At 46.8% G+C, this 19,759-nt stretch overlaps 1 protein-coding gene across 2 annotated transcripts in view; it reads left to right on the top strand.

The window, feature by feature from the left end:
• The window catches only part of RAB3GAP2 (RAB3 GTPase activating non-catalytic protein subunit 2), a 546,281-nt gene that overhangs the window by 278,404 nt on the left and 248,118 nt on the right, over positions 1-19,759 (top strand). For both annotated transcript variants that reach the window (XM_063919133.1, XM_063919131.1), the window contains 2 exons: positions 2,588-2,804; positions 14,091-14,234. In XM_063919133.1, coding sequence (XP_063775203.1) covers positions 2,588-2,804; positions 14,091-14,234 — 361 coding nt within the window. The remainder of the gene's footprint in view (positions 1-2,587; positions 2,805-14,090; positions 14,235-19,759) is intronic.

The following is a 19,759-nucleotide window of genomic DNA, read 5'->3' as shown; positions in this document are numbered from 1 at the left end:
CCTCCCCAGTGCCAGATATGCCCCTAGTTCCAGATACACATGTCCCCCCAGTGCCAGATACACATGTCCCCCCAGTTCCAGATACACATGTCCCCCCAGTTCCAGATACACATGTCCCCCCAGTTCCAGATACACATGTCCCCCCAGTGCCAGATACACATGTCCCCTCTAGTGCCAGATATGCCTCCAGTGCCAGATACACATGTCCCTCCAGTGCCAGATACACATGTCCCCCCAGTGCCAGATACACATGTCCCCCCAGTGCCAGATACATATGTCCCCCCAGTGCCAGATACACATGTCCCCCCAGTGCCAGATACACATGTCCCCCCAGTGCCAGATATGCCCCTAGTTCCAGATACACATGTCCCCCCAGTTCCAGATACACATGTCCCCCCAGTGCCAGATACACATGTCCCCCCAGTGCCAGATACACATGTCCCCCCAGTGCCAGATACACATGTCCCCCCCAGTGCCAGATATGCCCCCAGTTCCAGATACACATGTCCCCCCAGTTCCAGATACACATGTCCCCCCAGTTCCAGATACACATGTCCCCCCAGTTCCAGATACACATGTCCCCCCAGTTCCAGATACACATGTCCCCCCAGTGCCAGATACACATGTCCCCCCAGTGCCAGATACACATGTCCCCCCAGTGCCAGATACACATGTCCCCCCAGTGCCAGATACACATGTCCCCCCAGTGCCAGATATGCCCCCAGGGTAAGATGCACATGTTCCCACACTGCGCCTCCTGAAGTGCTGCTCACCGCCGCGCTGCTGCTCAGTCTGCTGCTTGTGAGGGGAGGAGAGTGCAGCGTGCGCCTCTCCTGCCCCTCAGTCTCCACTCTCCGGCGGCGTTGATTCTCTCTAATTAGGCGCCGGTCCGTGAGCCAATCAGAATTCGCGGATCGGCAGCTAAGACTCCTGATTGGCTGCCAGTTCGCACGCTCTGATTGGCTCACGGGCCGGCGCCGGGCACTGCAGACTAGGGCAGCGGGAGGCGCCGCTTGAGCTTGCGGAGATAGAAAGAGCTGCGGGTTGGCCACCGCTGGTGTAGTGGAAGGTGGCGGCCGGTCCGTGACCCTTGGCAGTAGCGTGGCCTCCCGGACCAGCCCGCCTCTGCTAATTGCCCCCCTCCTAGCAGATGTGTGAATGACAAAACCTTTTGATGTTGGGCAGTGCACAGCAGGTAATGGCTGTGAGTGTGAGTTCCTCAGGGAAAGATGTTAATCACGGGGGATTTCCTTATCCCATATGTAAAGTGGTATGGATTGGTATGGGTTTGGAACCTGTATTTATTTATGTAGCTGGTTTGATTGATATATGAATCCTGAATGGTATATGCAGGAAGGATGAGGAACATTTGTTTGAGAAATCAAATGCAAACCGTATTTTGAAGCTATGTGAAAAATATATCAATGGCGAAGTGTAAAGTCCCAAGTGGTAAGGAATGAAGTTTAAATGACACCAAACATTGTGTGTGACAGGAACGAGGAAATTGCTTCATGCACTTATATCCTTTTACAATGTAATTTATTTATATTTTGTAAGAAACCCTGGTTGGATGGAAAGGACTCAGGGGGTGAACTACCCCTGACATGTATTGTGGTTTAACTATATAAAAAGAGGAGGCCTGTGAGCTCCAAGTTGTGTTATACCAACTACTTTCTGCTGTAACATCTTGCTGTATGCTGTTGCCCCTAGCAATAGGGACGGGTTCTCTTTAGAACTATTGCAAATAAACATCATTTGCCTCCAGAAGACCGCTTCATCTTGTGACCTGCTGGGCTAGGCGAAACCTAGCTCCGTTTTCTGGCTGTACAGGGTGTAACCAGCGTCTCCAAGTTCCGCCTTCCACCAGCTACCTGCAGAGGCCTAGTCAAGCGACTAGTGCGGATTCGTCAGCACCACACAGGTGTGGTAAGGCAGCGTGTTAACACATACAGAGCAGAACCGTGGTTCCAAACGCCACGGCAGTTTAGGAGTTTGGTGGTGGCAGTGTAAACCCGCCCACTTCGCATTTGGTGGAGTCAGTAACAGGCGGTTACTGACGGTTTGCGGGAATCCCCATGTGGCTCCCGTGTGACCTAAACATCCATTCTGTGTACTGGGGACCGGACGCGAAAGTGGTGAGGGCTTTCATACGGGGCCATCCGGTCACAGGAATAAATTAATTTTTTCCCCTCAAACGGACGGACGGCGGCGGCTGGTGATGATGCGGGAGCGCACATCAGCACTCTTCGCTCGGCCATACACACTAGAAGATTTTGAGCACATCGTGTGTATGTATCTTTAGAGTTGCAAATACCCCAAATCTATGGAGGCGTACACTTTTCCTTGTTGGCAATTGCCCTGCCGGTTTGTGTATTTTACAATGAGCGTATGGGCCTACAGCCAACTCCACATGAGGCCCATACAAAGAGACTTACTGCCTGACCGTTGTGTATATCTGACAGCGTTAGACGTTTCCTTGCCCCCGCCTCTCTTCCACGCCGCTGTCAGGTGCAGCCTACGTTCCGTATATCAGCTGCCCAGTATAAGTAATGGGAGGGCACTAATTATTTCTTCTGTTCTGTTGAAGGTTACCGGGATGCCCAGGTTGGATGGATGCAGATAGTAGAGGACCCACATGAGAGGGAGTCAGAGAGAGGACGTTTGTCTCCATTTGGAAACACACATGGATCTTGCAGGGTAGCTCAGTTCCTGGTCATTTATGCCCCCAGGCGGGGTATTCTGGAGGTCTGGAGCACACAGCAAGGACCTCGTGTGGGGGCTTTCAATGTGGGAAAACACTGCAGGTGAGGAATGTTTGTATACGTATATGATGTATATAACGTGCTTATTAATATGCTCTGATCTTTTACAAGACCCTGTCCTGTATAACTGCAGTGGATCAGAGCTCGCATATAACAAGGCATAGCCTCATGTGACTGTAGTGGATCAGAGCTCGCATATAACAAGGCATAGCCCCATGTGACTGTAGTGGATCAGAGCTCGCATATAACAAGGCATAGCCTCATGTGACTGTAGTGGATTAGAGCTCGCATATAACAAGGCATAGCCTCATGTGACTGTAGTGGATCAGAGCTCGCATATAACAAGACATAGCCTCATGTGACTGTAGTGGATCAGAGCTCGCATATAACAAGGCATAGCCTCATGTGACTGTAGTGGATTAGAGCTCGCATATAACAAGGCATAGCCTCATGTGACTGTAGTGGATCAGAGCTCGCATAGAACAAGGCATAGCCTCATGTGACTGTAGTGGATCAGAGCTCGCATATAACAAGGCATAGCCTCATGTGACTGTAGTGGATCAGAGCTCGCATATAACAAGGCATAGCCTCATGTGACTGTAGTGGATCAGAGCTCGCATATAACAAGGCATAGCCTCATGTGACTGTAGTGGATTAGAGCTCGCATATAACAAGGCATAGCCTCATGTGACTGTAGTGGATCAGAGCTCGCATATAACAAGGCATAGCCTCATGTGACTGTAGTGGATCAGAGCTCGCATATAACAAGGCATAGCCCCATGTGACTGTAGTGGATCAGAGCTCGCATATAACAAGGCATAGCCTCATGTGACTGTAGTGGATTAGAGCTCGCATATAACAAGGCATAGCCTCATGTGACTGTAGTGGATCAGAGCTCGCATATAACAAGACATAGCCTCATGTGACTGTAGTGGATCAGAGCTCGCATATAACAAGGCATAGCCTCATGTGACTGTAGTGGATTAGAGCTCGCATATAACAAGGCATAGCCTCATGTGACTGTAGTGGATCAGAGCTCGCATAGAACAAGGCATAGCCTCATGTGACTGTAGTGGATCAGAGCTCGCATATAACAAGGCATAGCCTCATGTGACTGTAGTGGATCAGAGCTCGCATATAACAAGGCATAGCCTCATGTGACTGTAGTGGATCAGAGCTCGCATATAACAAGGCATAGCCTCATGTGACTGTAGTGGATTAGAGCTCGCATATAACAAGGCATAGCCTCATGTGACTGTAGTGGATTAGAGCTCGCATATAACAAGGCATAGTCTCATGTGACTGTAGTGGATTAGAGCTCGCATAGAACAAGGCATAGCCTCATGTGACTGTAGTGGATTAGAGCTCGCATATAGCAAGGCATAGCCTCATGTGACTGTAGTGGATCAGAGCTCGCATAGAACAAGGCATAGCCTCATGTGACTGTAGTGGATTAGAGCTCGCATATAACAAGGCATAGCCTCATGTGACTGTAGTGGATCAGAGCTCGCATATAACAAGGCATAGCCCCATGTGACTGTAGTGGATCAGAGCTCGCATATAACAAGGCATAGCCTCATGTGACTGTAGTGGATCAGAGCTCGCATATAACAAGGCATAGCCCCATGTGACTGTAGTGGATCAGAGCTCGCATATAACAAGGCATAGCCTCATGTGACTGTAGTGGATCAGAGCTCGCATAGAACAAGGCATAGCCTCATGTGACTGTAGTGGATCAGAGCTCGCATATAACAAGGCATAGCCTCATGTGACTGTAGTGGATCAGAGCTCGCATATAACAAGGCATAGCCTCATGTGACTGTAGTGGATCAGAGCTCGCATATAACAAGGCATAGCCTCATGTGACTGTAGTGGATCAGAGCTCGCATATAACAAGGCATAGCCTCATGTGACTGTAGTGGATCAGAGCTCGCATATAACAAGGCATAGCCCCATGTGACTGTAGTGGATCAGAGCTCGCATATAACAAGGCATAGCCTCATGTGACTGTAGTGGATCAGAGCTCGCATAGAACAAGGCATAGCCTCATGTGACTGTAGTGGATCAGAGCTCGCATATAACAAGGCATAGCCTCATGTGACTGTAGTGGATCAGAGCTCGCATATAACAAGGCATAGCCTCATGTGACTGTAGTGGATCAGAGCTCGCATATAACAAGGCATAGCCTCATGTGACTGTAGTGGATTAGAGCTCGCATATAACAAGGCATAGCCTCATGTGACTGTAGTGGATCAGAGCTCGCATATAACAAGACATAGCCTCATGTGACTGTAGTGGATTAGAGCTCGCATATAACAAGGCATAGCCTCATGTGACTGTAGTGGATTAGAGCTCGCATATAACAAGGCATAGCCTCATGTGACTGTAGTGGATTAGAGCTCGCATATAACAAGGCATAGTCTCATGTGACTGTAGTGGATTAGAGCTCGCATAGAACAAGGCATAGCCTCATGTGACTGTAGTGGATTAGAGCTCGCATATAGCAAGGCATAGCCTCATGTGACTGTAGTGGATCAGAGCTCGCATAGAACAAGGCATAGCCTCATGTGACTGTAGTGGATTAGAGCTCGCATATAACAAGGCATAGCCTCATGTGACTGTAGTGGATCAGAGCTCGCATATAACAAGGCATAGCCTCATGTGACTGTAGTGGATCAGAGCTCGCATATAACAAGGCATAGCCTCATGTGACTGTAGTGGATTAGAGCTCGCATAGAACAAGGCATAGTCTCATGTGACTGTAGTGGATCAGAGCTCGCATATAACAAGGCATAGCCTCATGTGACTGCAGTGGATCAGAGCTCGCATATAACAAGGCATAGCCTCATGTGACTGCAGTGGATCAGAGCTCGCATATAACAAGGCATAGCCTCATGTGACTGTAGTGGATTAGAGCTCGCATATAACAAGGCATAGCCTCATGTGACTGTAGTGGATCAGAGCTCGCATAGAACAAGGCATAGCCTCATGTGACTGTAGTGGATCAGAGCTCGCATATAACAAGGCATAGCCTCATGTGACTGTAGTGGATCAGAGCTCGCATATAACAAGGCATAGCCTCATGTGACTGTAGTGGATCAGAGCTCGCATATAACAAGGCATAGCCTCATGTGACTGTAGTGGATTAGAGCTCGCATATAACAAGGCATAGCCTCATGTGACTGTAGTGGATTAGAGCTCGCATATAACAAGGCATAGTCTCATGTGACTGTAGTGGATTAGAGCTCGCATAGAACAAGGCATAGCCTCATGTGACTGTAGTGGATTAGAGCTCGCATATAGCAAGGCATAGCCTCATGTGACTGTAGTGGATCAGAGCTCGCATAGAACAAGGCATAGCCTCATGTGACTGTAGTGGATTAGAGCTCGCATATAACAAGGCATAGCCTCATGTGACTGTAGTGGATCAGAGCTCGCATATAACAAGGCATAGCCTCATGTGACTGTAGTGGATCAGAGCTCGCATATAACAAGGCATAGCCTCATGTGACTGTAGTGGATTAGAGCTCGCATAGAACAAGGCATAGTCTCATGTGACTGTAGTGGATCAGAGCTCGCATATAACAAGGCATAGCCTCATGTGACTGCAGTGGATCAGAGCTCGCATATAACAAGGCATAGCCTCATGTGACTGCAGTGGATCAGAGCTCGCATATAACAAGGCATAGCCTCATGTGACTGTAGTGGATCAGAGCTCGCATAGAACAAGGCATAGCCTCATGTGACTGCAGTGGATCAGAGCTCGCATATAACAAGGCATAGCCTCATGTGACTGCAGTGGATCAGAGCTCGCATATAACAAGGCATAGCCTCATGTGACTGTAGTGGATCAGAGCTCGCATATAACAAGGCATAGCCCCATGTGACTGCAGTGGATCAGAGCTCGCATATAACAAGGCATAGCCTCATGTGACTGCAGTGGATCAGAGCTCGCATATAACAAGGCATAGCCTCATGTGACAGCAGTGGATCAGAGCTCGCATATAACAAGGCATAGCCTCATGTGACAGCAGTGGATCAGAGCTCGCATATAACAAGGCATAGCCTCATGTGACAGCAGTGGATCAGAGCTCGCATATAACAAGGCATAGCCTCATGTGACAGCAGTGGATCAGAGCTCGCATATAACAAGGCATAGCCTCATGTGACTGTAGTGGATTAGAGCTCGCATATAGCAAGGCATAGCCTCATGTGACTGTAGTGGATTAGAGCTCGCATATAACAAGGCATAGCCTCATGTATGCGAGCTCTGATCCACTACAGTCACATGAGGCTATGCCTTGTTATATGCGAGCTCTGGTCCACTACAGTCACAACAAGGCATAGCCTCATGTGACTGTAGTGGATCAGAGCTCGCATATAACAAGGCATAGCCTCATGTGACTGTAGTGGATTAGAGCTCGCATAGAACAAGGCATAGTCTCATGTGACTGTAGTGGATCAGAGCTCGCATATAACAAGGCATAGCCTCATGTGACTGTAGTGGATCAGAGCTCGCATAGAACAAGGCATAGCCTCATGTGACTGCAGTGGATCAGAGCTCGCATATAACAAGGCATAGCCTCATGTGACTGCAGTGGATCAGAGCTCGCATATAACAAGGCATAGCCTCATGTGACTGTAGTGGATCAGAGCTCGCATATAACAAGGCATAGCCCCATGTGACTGCAGTGGATCAGAGCTCGCATATAACAAGGCATAGCCTCATGTGACTGCAGTGGATCAGAGCTCGCATATAACAAGGCATAGCCTCATGTGACAGCAGTGGATCAGAGCTCGCATATAACAAGGCATAGCCTCATGTGACTGTAGTGGATCAGAGCTCGCATAGAACAAGGCATAGCCTCATGTGACTGTAGTGGATCAGAGCTCGCATAGAACAAGGCATAGCCTCATGTGACTGTAGTGGATCAGAGCTCGCATATAACAAGGCATAGCCTCATGTGACTGTAGTGGATCAGAGCTCGCATATAACAAGGCATAGCCCCATGTGACTGTAGTGGATCAGAGCTCGCATAGAACAAGGCATAGCCTCATGTGACTGTAGTGGATCAGAGCTCGCATAGAACAAGGCATAGCCTCATGTGACTGTAGTGGATCAGAGCTCGCATAGAACAAGGCATAGCCTCATGTGACTGTAGTGGATCAGAGCTCGCATATAACAAGGCATAGCCTCATGTGACTGTAGTGGATCAGAGCTCGCATATAACAAGGCATAGCCTCATGTGACTGTAGTGGATTAGAACTCGCATATAACAAGGCATAGCCCCATGTGACTGTAGTGGATCAGAGCTCGCATATAACAAGGCATAGCCTCATGTGACTGTAGTGGATTAGAACTCGCATATAACAAGGCATAGCCCCATGTGACTGCAGTGGATCAGAGCTTGCATAGAACAAGGCATAGCCTCATGTGACTGTAGTGGATCAGAGCTCGTATATAACAAGGCATAGCCCCATGTGACTGTAGTGGATCAGAGCTTGCATATAACAAGGCATAGCCTCATGTGACTGTAGTGGATCAGAGCTCGCATATAACAAGGCATAGCCTCATGTGACTGCAGTGGATCAGAGCTCGCATATAGCAAGGCATAGCCTCATGTGACTGTAGTGGATTAGAGCTCGCATATAGCAAGGCATAGCCTCATGTGACTGTAGTGGATTAGAGCTCGCATATAACAAGGCATAGCCTCATGTGACTGTAGTGGATCAGAGCTCGCATATAACAAGGCATAGCCTCATGTGACTGTAGTGGATCAGAGCTCGCATATAACAAGGCATAGCCTCATGTGACTGTAGTGGATTAGAGCTCGCATATAACAAGGCATAGCCTCATGTGACTGTAGTGGATCAGAGCTCGCATATAACAAGGCATAGCCTCATGTGACTGTAGTGGATTAGAGCTCGCATAGAACAAGGCATAGTCTCATGTGACTGTAGTGGATCAGAGCTCGCATATAACAAGGCATAGCCTCATGTGACTGTAGTGGATCAGAGCTCGCATAGAACAAGGCATAGCCTCATGTGACTGCAGTGGATCAGAGCTCGCATATAACAAGGCATAGCCTCATGTGACTGCAGTGGATCAGAGCTCGCATATAACAAGGCATAGCCTCATGTGACTGTAGTGGATCAGAGCTCGCATATAACAAGGCATAGCCCCATGTGACTGCTGTGGATCAGAGCTCGCATATAACAAGGCATAGCCTCATGTGACTGCAGTGGATCAGAGCTCGCATATAACAAGGCATAGCCTCATGTGACAGCAGTGGATCAGAGCTCGCATATAACAAGGCATAGCCTCATGTGACTGTAGTGGATCAGAGCTCGCATAGAACAAGGCATAGCCTCATGTGACTGTAGTGGATCAGAGCTCGCATAGAACAAGGCATAGCCTCATGTGACTGTAGTGGATCAGAGCTCGCATATAACAAGGCATAGCCTCATGTGACTGTAGTGGATCAGAGCTCGCATATAACAAGGCATAGCCCCATGTGACTGTAGTGGATCAGAGCTCGCATAGAACAAGGCATAGCCTCATGTGACTGTAGTGGATCAGAGCTCGCATAGAACAAGGCATAGCCTCATGTGACTGTAGTGGATCAGAGCTCGCATATAACAAGGCATAGCCTCATGTGACTGCAGTGGATCAGAGCTCGCATAGAACAAGGCATAGCCATATGTGACTGTAGTGGATTAAAACTCGCATAGAACAAGGCATAGCCTCATGTGACTGTAGTGGACCAGAGCTCGCATATAACAAGGCATAGCCTCATGTGACTGTAGTGGACCAGAGCTCGCATATAACAAGGCATAGCCTCATGTGACTGTAGTGGATCAGAGCTCGCATATAACAAGGCATAGCCTCATGTGACTGCAGTGGATCAGAGCTCGCATAGAACAAGGCATAGCCTCATGTGACTGTAGTGGATTAAAACTCGCATAGAACAAGGCATAGCCTCATGTGACTGTAGTGGATCAGAGCTCGCATATAACAAGGCATAGCCTCATGTGACTGTAGTGGATTAGAGCTCGCATAGAACAAGGCATAGCTTCATGTGACTGTAGTGGATTAGAGCTCGCATATAACAAGGCATAGCCTCATGTGACTGTAGTGGATCAGAGCTCGCATATAACAAGGCATAGCCTCATGTGACTGTAGTGGATCAGAACTCGCATATAACAAGGCATAGCCTCATGTGACTGTAGTGGATTAGAACTCGCATATAACAAGGCATAGCCCCATGTGACTGCAGTGGATCAGAGCTCGCATAGAACAAGGCATAGCCTCATGTGACTGTAGTGGATCAGAGCTCGTATATAACAAGGCATAGCCCCATGTGACTGTAGTGGATCAGAGCTCGCATATAACAAGGCATAGCCTCATGTGACTGTAGTGGATCAGAGCTCGCATATAACAAGGTATAGCCCCATGTGACTGTAGTGGATCAGAGCTCGCATATAACAAGGTATAGCCCCATGTGACTGTAGTGGATCAGAGCTCGCATATAACAAGGCATAGCCCCATGTGACTGTAGTGGATCAGAGCTCGCATATAACAAGGCATAGCCTCATGTGACTGTAGTGGATTAGAACTCGCATATAACAAGGCATAGCCCCATGTGACTGTAGTGGATCAGAGCTCGCATATAACAAGGCATAGCCTCATGTGACTGTAGTGGATCAGAGCTCGCATAGAACAAGGCATAGCCTCATGTGACTGTAGTGGATCAGAGCTCGCATATAACAAGGCATAGCCTCATGTGACTGCAGTGGATCAGAGCTCGCATAGAACAAGGCATAGCCACATGTGACTGTAGTGGATTAAAACTCGCATAGAACAAGGCATAGCCTCATGTGACTGTAGTGGACCAGAGCTCGCATATAACAAGGCATAGCCTCATGTGACTGTAGTGGACCAGAGCTCGCATATAACAAGGCATAGCCTCATGTGACTGTAGTGGATCAGAGCTCGCATATAACAAGGCATAGCCTCATGTGACTGCAGTGGATCAGAGCTCGCATAGAACAAGGCATAGCCTCATGTGACTGTAGTGGATTAAAACTCGCATAGAACAAGGCATAGCCTCATGTGACTGTAGTGGATTAAAACTCGCATAGAACAAGGCATAGCCTCATGTGACTGTAGTGGACCAGAGCTCGCATATAACAAGGCATAGCCTCATGTGACTGTAGTGGACCAGAGCTCGCATATAACAAGGCATAGCCTCATGTGACTGTAGTGGATCAGAGCTCGCATATAACAAGGCATAGCCTCATGTGACTGCAGTGGATCAGAGCTCGCATAGAACAAGGCATAGCCTCATGTGACTGTAGTGGATTAAAACTCGCATAGAACAAGGCATAGCCTCATGTGACTGTAGTGGATCAGAGCTCGCATATAACAAGGCATAGCCTCATGTGACTGTAGTGGATTAGAGCTCGCATAGAACAAGGCATAGCTTCATGTGACTGTAGTGGATTAGAGCTCGCATATAACAAAGCATAGCCTCGTGTGACTGTAGTGGATCAGAGCTCGCATATAACAAGGCATAGCCTCATGTGACTGTAGTGGATCAGAACTCGCATATAACAAGGCATAGCCTCATGTGACTGTAGTGGATCAGAGCTCGCATATAACAAGTCATAGCCTCATGTGACTGTAGTGGATCAGAGCTCGCATATAACAAGGCATAGTCTCATGTGACTGTAGTGGATTAGAGCTCGCATAGAACAAGGCATAGCCTCATGTGACTGTAGTGGATCAGAGCTCGCATATAACAAGGCATAGTCTCATGTGACTGTAGTGGATTAGAGCTCGCATATAACAAGGCATAGCCTCATGTGACTGTAGTGGATCAGAGCTCGCATATAACAAGGCATAGCCCCATGTGACTGTAGTGGATCAGAGCTCGCATATAACAAGGCATAGCCTCATGTGACTGTAGTGGATCAGAGCTCGCATATAACAAGGCATAGCCTCATGTGACTGTAGTGGATCAGAGCTCGCATATAACAAGGCATAGCCTCATGTGACTGTAGTGGATTAGAGCTTGCATATAACAAGGCATAGCCTCATGTGACTGTAGTGGATCAGAACTCGCATATAACAAGGCATAGCCTCATGTGACTGTAGTGGATCAGAGCTCGCATATAACAAGGCATAGCCCCATGTGACTGTAGTGGATCAGAGCTCGCATATAACAAGGCATAGCCTCATGTGACTGTAGTGGATTAGAACTCGCATATAACAAGGCATAGCCCCATGTGACTGCAGTGGATCAGAGCTCGCATAGAACAAGGCATAGCCTCATGTGACTGTAGTGGATCAGAGCTCGTATATAACAAGGCATAGCCCCATGTGACTGTAGTGGATCAGAGCTTGCATATAACAAGGCATAGCCTCATGTGACTGTAGTGGATCAGAGCTCGCATATAACAAGGTATAGCCCCATGTGACTGTAGTGGATCAGAGCTCGCATATAACAAGGCATAGCCCCATGTGACTGTAGTGGATCAGAGCTCGCATATAACAAGGCATAGCCTCATGTGACTGTAGTGGATTAGAACTCGCATATAACAAGGCATAGCCCCATGTGACTGTAGTGGATCAGAGCTCGCATATAACAAGGCATAGCCTCATGTGACTGTAGTGGATCAGAGCTCGCATATAACAAGGCATAGCCTCATGTGACTGCAGTGGATCAGAGCTCGCATAGAACAAGGCATAGCCTCATGTGACTGTAGTGGATTAAAACTCGCATAGAACAAGGCATAGCCTCATGTGACTGTAGTGGACCAGAGCTCGCATAGAACAAGGCATAGCCTCATGTGACTGTAGTGGACCAGAGCTCGCATATAACAAGGCATAGCCTCATGTGACTGTAGTGGATCAGAGCTCGCATATAACAAGGCATAGCCTCATGTGACTGCAGTGGATCAGAGCTCGCATAGAACAAGGCATAGCCTCATGTGACTGTAGTGGATTAAAACTCGCATAGAACAAGGCATAGCCTCATGTGACTGTAGTGGATCAGAGCTCGCATATAACAAGGCATAGCCTCATGTGACTGTAGTGGATCAGAGCTCGCATAGAACAAGGCATAGCTTCATGTGACTGTAGTGGATTAGAGCTCGCATATAACAAGGCATAGCCTCATGTGACTGTAGTGGATCAGAGCTCGCATATAACAAGGCATAGCCTCATGTGACTGTAGTGGATCAGAACTCGCATATAACAAGGCATAGCCTCATGTGACTGTAGTGGATCAGAGCTCGCATATAACAAGGCATAGTCTCATGTGACTGTAGTGGATTAGAGCTCGCATAGAACAAGGCATAGCCTCATGTGACTGTAGTGGATCAGAGCTCGCATATAACAAGGCATAGTCTCATGTGACTGTAGTGGATTAGAGCTCGCATATAACAAGGCATAGCCTCATGTGACTGTAGTGGATCAGAGCTCGCATATAACAAGGCATAGCCCCATGTGACTGTAGTGGATCAGAGCTCGCATATAACAAGGCATAGCCTCATGTGACTGTAGTGGATCAGAGCTCGCATATAACAAGGCATAGCCTCATGTGACTGTAGTGGATCAGAGCTCGCATATAACAAGGCATAGCCTCATGTGACTGTAGTGGATTAGAGCTTGCATATAACAAGGCATAGCCTCATGTGACTGTAGTGGATCAGAACTCGCATATAACAAGGCATAGCCTCATGTGACTGTAGTGGATCAGAGCTCGCATATAACAAGGCATAGCCTCATGTGACTGTAGTGGATCAGAACTCGCATATAACAAGGCATAGCCTCATGTGACTGTAGTGGATTAGAGCTCGCATAGAACAAGGCATAGCCTCATGTGACTGTAGTGGATCAGAGCTCGCATATAACAAGGCATAGCCTCGTGTGACGCAGTAGGTGTAGTTACCATGTGTCCGGAAACCATTCTCTACATACATGTAGCCTGCGTGGCAGGAGCCCTTCTTTGTAGCTGGGGCTGTTGATACTCTGGAGGAGCTATAGGACTCTCAGAGCTTCCAATGACTACTGAGGGCCACGTGAGCTTACAATTACTTTCTTTGTGGTACCTCATAACATAGCACAGCTATTAGAATGTATCCTGTTATTTTACATGCAGAAAGATTCAGATTTTTGCTAGTTCTTGTTGGAGCTTCTCCTGTTGCAGTCTGCGCAATGACACGTCAGGATCCATTGTATTCCTGTCACAGAGGCTCATGACGTAATGTGGCTCTGCTGGAACAGCGCATACAATGGCAATGTCTCATTCTGTCTTCTTTCAGATTGCTGTACCCTGGCTATAAGATCATGGGTTTAAATAATGTGACCAGTCAGGGTTGGCAGCCGCAGACTTACCAGATATGTCTTATTGACCCAGTCTCGGGAAATGTGAGGACTGTGAACATCCCGTTCCACTTAGCTCTAAGGTAAGAGAAGACACAAAGCTCTCAGAATAATTTATATACTTTTATTCACAGCATAACATAAATATCAGTACTAAACAGTCATTAAATCAAGAACACGAAGAAGAAGAAGAAGCAGACCAAAGTTCCATTCTGTAGTACCATGACGTGTGCTGTGTATTACTATATGTGGTACCGTGACGTGTGTACGTGTGCTGTGTGTTACTATATGTGGTACCATGACGTGTGCTGTGTATTCTGTGGCGTCATGACGTGTGTACGTGTGCTGTGTATTACTATATGTGGTACCATGACGTGTGTACGTGTGCTGTGTATTACTATATGTGGTACCATGATGTGTGTACGTGTGCTGTGTATTATTATATGTGGTACCATGACGTGTTGTGAATTTCAGATTAATTTCTAATAAATATCTAAAATGCCAGCGTTAATATATGTTGCGGACGCAAGGCACATCTTATTACTATGTACGATAAAAGTGCGCTGTACGTTGCAAACACTACATCCCTTAAGAGAAAACAAGTACACGCACACATTGTCTGAGTTCCAACGCTCATTGATGTATATATTTGATAGTAAAAGGATATGTATACAATATATCACATGCACAGTATATATCATTCATTTATAAAGTTACAATTACACAAGAAGGAGATAGATACAAAAGAATCCATCACAGCTACAGTGGGCATACTTCATCATATTTGCTCAATGCACCCTCCGCTCCATATCTCTCTCTCTCTCTCAGCAAAAACAAACAGCAACTGAAACTGCAACCTTGCAAAACAGAACTTCTTGTCTCACTCAAATCACCTATATACTATGTATATTGGGGGAGTACAGGTCTGAGACTGAGTCTTCTGTTATTGGTCCAGGGTAGGGAACTTTCTCATTCATGATGTGTTATTGGTCAGTTCATATGCAAGCAATGTCCAGCCTTGAAGAAGACATCATAGGGGTTGGGCACTGGTTTCCTTGGAATGTTCTTTGTTGTCATTGAATGTGGCTTCATATTCCTACATTCAATCATAACTACTCATTGCAATGTGCTACAATCTAATCACCGCTATCAAACTAAAACGCTCATTCCCTTGATCATTTTGACACCAAGCATGACATGTTTATCTTATTCCGTTCCATTAATACATATACATGATGTTATACTCCATTATATAATTTAAAACATTATAATCTCTGGTGTTTGACATGTTTAATTTATGTGGGGTATGAAATGTGTTGAATATATCTTTGTGGCGTGTCTGTGTGAGTGTGTATACTACCATATATCGCTGTGCACGCTGTGCATATTCGCACGCACAGCGACTCATCCGCGTGGACTTTGTATAATTTCTGTATGTAATATTTTTGACTTTGACAGTATGTACGTGTGTTGTGTATTACTATATGTGGTACCATGACGTGTGTATGTGTGCTGTGTATTACTATATGTGGTACCATGATGTGTGTACGTGTGCTGTGTATTACTATATGTGGTATCATGTGTGTACGTGTGCTATGTATTACTATATGTGGTATCATGACGTGTGTACGTGTGCTGTGTATTACTATATGTGGTACCATGACGTGTGTACGTGTGCTATGTATTACTATATGTGGTACCATGACGTGTGTACGTGTGCTGTGTATTACTATATGTGGTATCATGACGTGTGTACGTGTGCTGTGTATTACTATATGTGGTACCATGATGTGTGTACGTGTGCTGTGTATTACTATATGTGGTACCATGATGTGTGTACGTGTGCTGTGTATTACTATATGTGGTACCATGATGTGTGTACGTGTGCTGTGTATTACTATATGTGGTACCATGATGTGTGTACGTGTGCTGTGTATTACTATATGTGGTACCATGACGTGTGTACGTGTGCTGTGTATTACTATATGTGGTACCATGATGTGTGAACGTGTGCTGTGTATTACTATATGTGGTACCATGATGTGTGAACGTGTGCTGTGTATTACTATATGTGGTACCATGACGTGTGTACGTGTGCTGTGTATTACTATATGTGGTACCATGATGTGTGTACGTGTGCTGTGTATTACTATATGTGGTACCATGACGTGTGTACGTGTGCTGTGTATTACTATATGTGGTACCATGATGTGTGTACCTGTGCTGTGTATTACTATATGTGGTACCATGATGTGTGTACGTGTGCTGTGTATTACTATATGTGGTACCATGATGTGTGAACGTGTGCTGTGTATTACTATATGTGGTACCATGATGTGTGAACGTGTGCTGTGTATTACTATATGTGGTACCATGATGTGTGTACGTGTGCTGTGTATTACTATATGTGGTACCATGACGTGTGTACGTGTGCTGTGTATTACTATATGTGGTACCATGACGTGTGTACGTGTGCTGTGTATTACTATATGTGGTACCATGATGTGTGTACCTGTGCTGTGTATTACTATATGTGGTACCATGATGTGTGTACGTGTGCTGTGTATTACTATATGTGGTACCATGATGTGTGTACGTGTGCTGTGTATTACTATATGTGGTACCATGATGTGTGTACCTGTGCTGTGTATTACTATATGTGGTATCATGACGTGTGTACGTGTGCTGTGTATTACTATATGTGGTACCATGACGTGTGTACGTGTGCTGTGTATTACTATATGTGGTACCATGATGTGTGAACGTGTGCTGTGTATTACTATATGTGGTACCATGATGTGTGTACGTGTGCTGTGTATTACTATATGTGGTATCATGATGTGTGTACGTGTGCTGTGTATTACTATATGTGGTACCATGATGTGTGAACGTGTGCTGTGTATTACTATATGTGGTACCATGATGTGTGTACGTGTGCTGTGTATTACTATATGTGGTACCATGATGTGTGAACGTGTGCTGTGTATTACTATATGTGGTACCATGATGTGTGTACGTGTGCTGTGTATTACTATATGTGGTACCATGACGTGTGTACGTGTGCTGTGTATTACTATATGTGGTACCATGACGTGTGTACGTGTGCTGTGTATTACTATATGTGGTACCATGATGTGTGTACCTGTGCTGTGTATTACTATATGTGGTACCATGATGTGTGTACGTGTGCTGTGTATTACTATATGTGGTACCATGATGTGTGTACGTGTGCTGTGTATTACTATATGTGGTACCATGATGTGTGTACGTGTGCTGTGTATTACTATATGTGGTACCATGACGTGTGTACGTGTGCTGTGTATTACTATATGTGGTACCATGATGTGTGTACGTGTGCTGTGTATTACTATATGTGGTACCATGATGTGTGTACGTGTGCTGTGTATTACTATATGTGGTACCATGACGTGTGTACGTGTGCTGTGTATTACTATATGTGGTACCATGATGTGTGTACGTGTGCTGTGTATTACTATATGTGGTACCATGATGTGTGAACGTGTGCTGTGTATTACTATATGTGGTACCATGATGTGTGTACGTGTGCTGTGTATTACTATATGTGGTACCATGATGTGTGAACGTGTGCTGTGTATTACTATATGTGGTACCATGATGTGTGTACGTGTGCTGTGTATTACTATATGTGGTACCATGATGTGTGTACCTGTGCTGTGTATTACTATATGTGGTACCATGATGTGTGTACGTGTGCTGTGTATTACTATATGTGGTACCATGATGTTTGTACATGGGCTGTGTATTCTGTAGTACAATGGTGTGTACATGGGCTGTGTAGTCTGTGGTAGCATGGTGTGTGTACATGGGCTATGTGTTCTGTGGTAGTATGGTGTGTGTACATGGGCTATGTGTTCTGTGGTAGCATGGTGTGTGTACATGGGCTATGTGTTCTGTGGTAGCATGGTGTGTGTACATGGGCTATGTGTTCTGTGGTAGTATGGTGTGTGTACATACTCATTTATTCCTTTAGCATCATTAAGAGCCTGTTGTCACGGCTGCTTCTTCTGGCGTTTGTCCATCAAAGATTTTATGCAAATGCCGCTACAGAGTCCTTCCTGGCGTACAGCCGTGTGTTACACTGATGCCACTACAGAGTCCTTCCTGGCATACAGCCGTGTGTTACACTGATGCCACTACAGAGTCCTTCCTGGCGTACAGCCGTGTGTTACACTGATGCCACTACAGAGTCCTTCCTGGCGTACAGCCGTGTGTTACACTGATGCCACTGCAGAGTCCTTCCTGGCGTACAGCCGTGTGTTACACTGATGCCACTACAGAGTCCTTCCTGGCGTACAGCCGTGTGTTACACTGATGCCACTACAGAGTCCTTCCTGGCGTACATCCATGTGTTACACTGATGCCACTACAGAGTCCTTCCTGGCGTACATCCATGTGTTACACTGATGCCACTACAGAGTCCTTCCTGGCGTACAGCCGTGTGTTACACTGATGCCACTACAGAGCCCTTCCTGGCGTACATCCGTGTGTTACACTGATGCCACTACAGAGTCCTTCCTGGCGTACATCCGTGTGTTACACTGATGCCGCTACAGAGTCCTTCCTGGCGTACAGCCGTGTGTTAGACTGATGCCACTACAGAGTCCTTCCTGGCGTACAGCCGTGTGTTAGACTGATGCCACTGCAGAGTCCTTCCTGGCGTACAGCCGTGTGTTACACTGATGCCACTACAGAGTCCTTCCTGGCGTACATCCGTGTGTTACACTGATGCCACTACAGAGTCCTTCCAGAGTCCTTCCTGGCGTACATCCGTGTGTTACACTGATGCCACTGCAGAGTCCTTCCAGAGTCCTTCCTGGCGTACATCCATGTGTTACACTGATGCCACTACAGAGTCCTTCCTGGCGTACAGCCGTGTGTTACACTGATGCCGCTACAGAGTCCTTCCTGGCGTACAGCCGTGTGTTAGACTGATGCCACTACAGAGTCCTTCCTGGCGTACATCCGCGTGTTACACTGATGCCACTACAGAGTCCTTCCTGGCGTACATCCGCGTGTTACACTGATGCCACTACAGAGTCCTTCCTGGCGTACATCAATGTGTTACACTGATGCCACTACAGAGTCCTTCCTGGCGTACAGCCGTGTGTTACACTGATGCCACTACAGAGCCCTTCCTGGCGTACATCCGTGTGTTACACTGATGCCACTGCAGAGTCCTTCCTGGCGTACAGCCGTGTGTTACACTGATGCCGCTACAGAGTCCTTCCTGGCGTACATCCGTGTGTTAAACTGATGCCACTACAGAGTCCTTCCTGGCGTACAGCCGTGTGTTACACTGATGCCACTACAGAGTCCTTCCTGGCGTACAGCCGTGTGTTACACTGATGCCACTACAGAGTCCTTCCTGGCGTACAGCCGTGTATTAGACTGATGCCGCTACAGAGTCCTTCCTGGCGTACAGCCGTGTGTTACACTGATGCCGCTACAGAGTCCTTCCTGGCGTACAGCCGTGTGTTACACTGATGCCGCTACAGAGTCCTTCCTGGCGTACAGCCGTGTGTTAGACTGATGCCACTACAGAGTCCTTCCTGGCGTACATCCGCGT

This window comes from Pseudophryne corroboree, chromosome 4 (genome assembly GCF_028390025.1).
Source record: "Pseudophryne corroboree isolate aPseCor3 chromosome 4, aPseCor3.hap2, whole genome shotgun sequence".
NCBI classification, from domain to species: domain Eukaryota; kingdom Metazoa; phylum Chordata; class Amphibia; order Anura; family Myobatrachidae; genus Pseudophryne; species Pseudophryne corroboree.
This window is presented reverse-complemented; position numbering and strand designations above follow the sequence as displayed.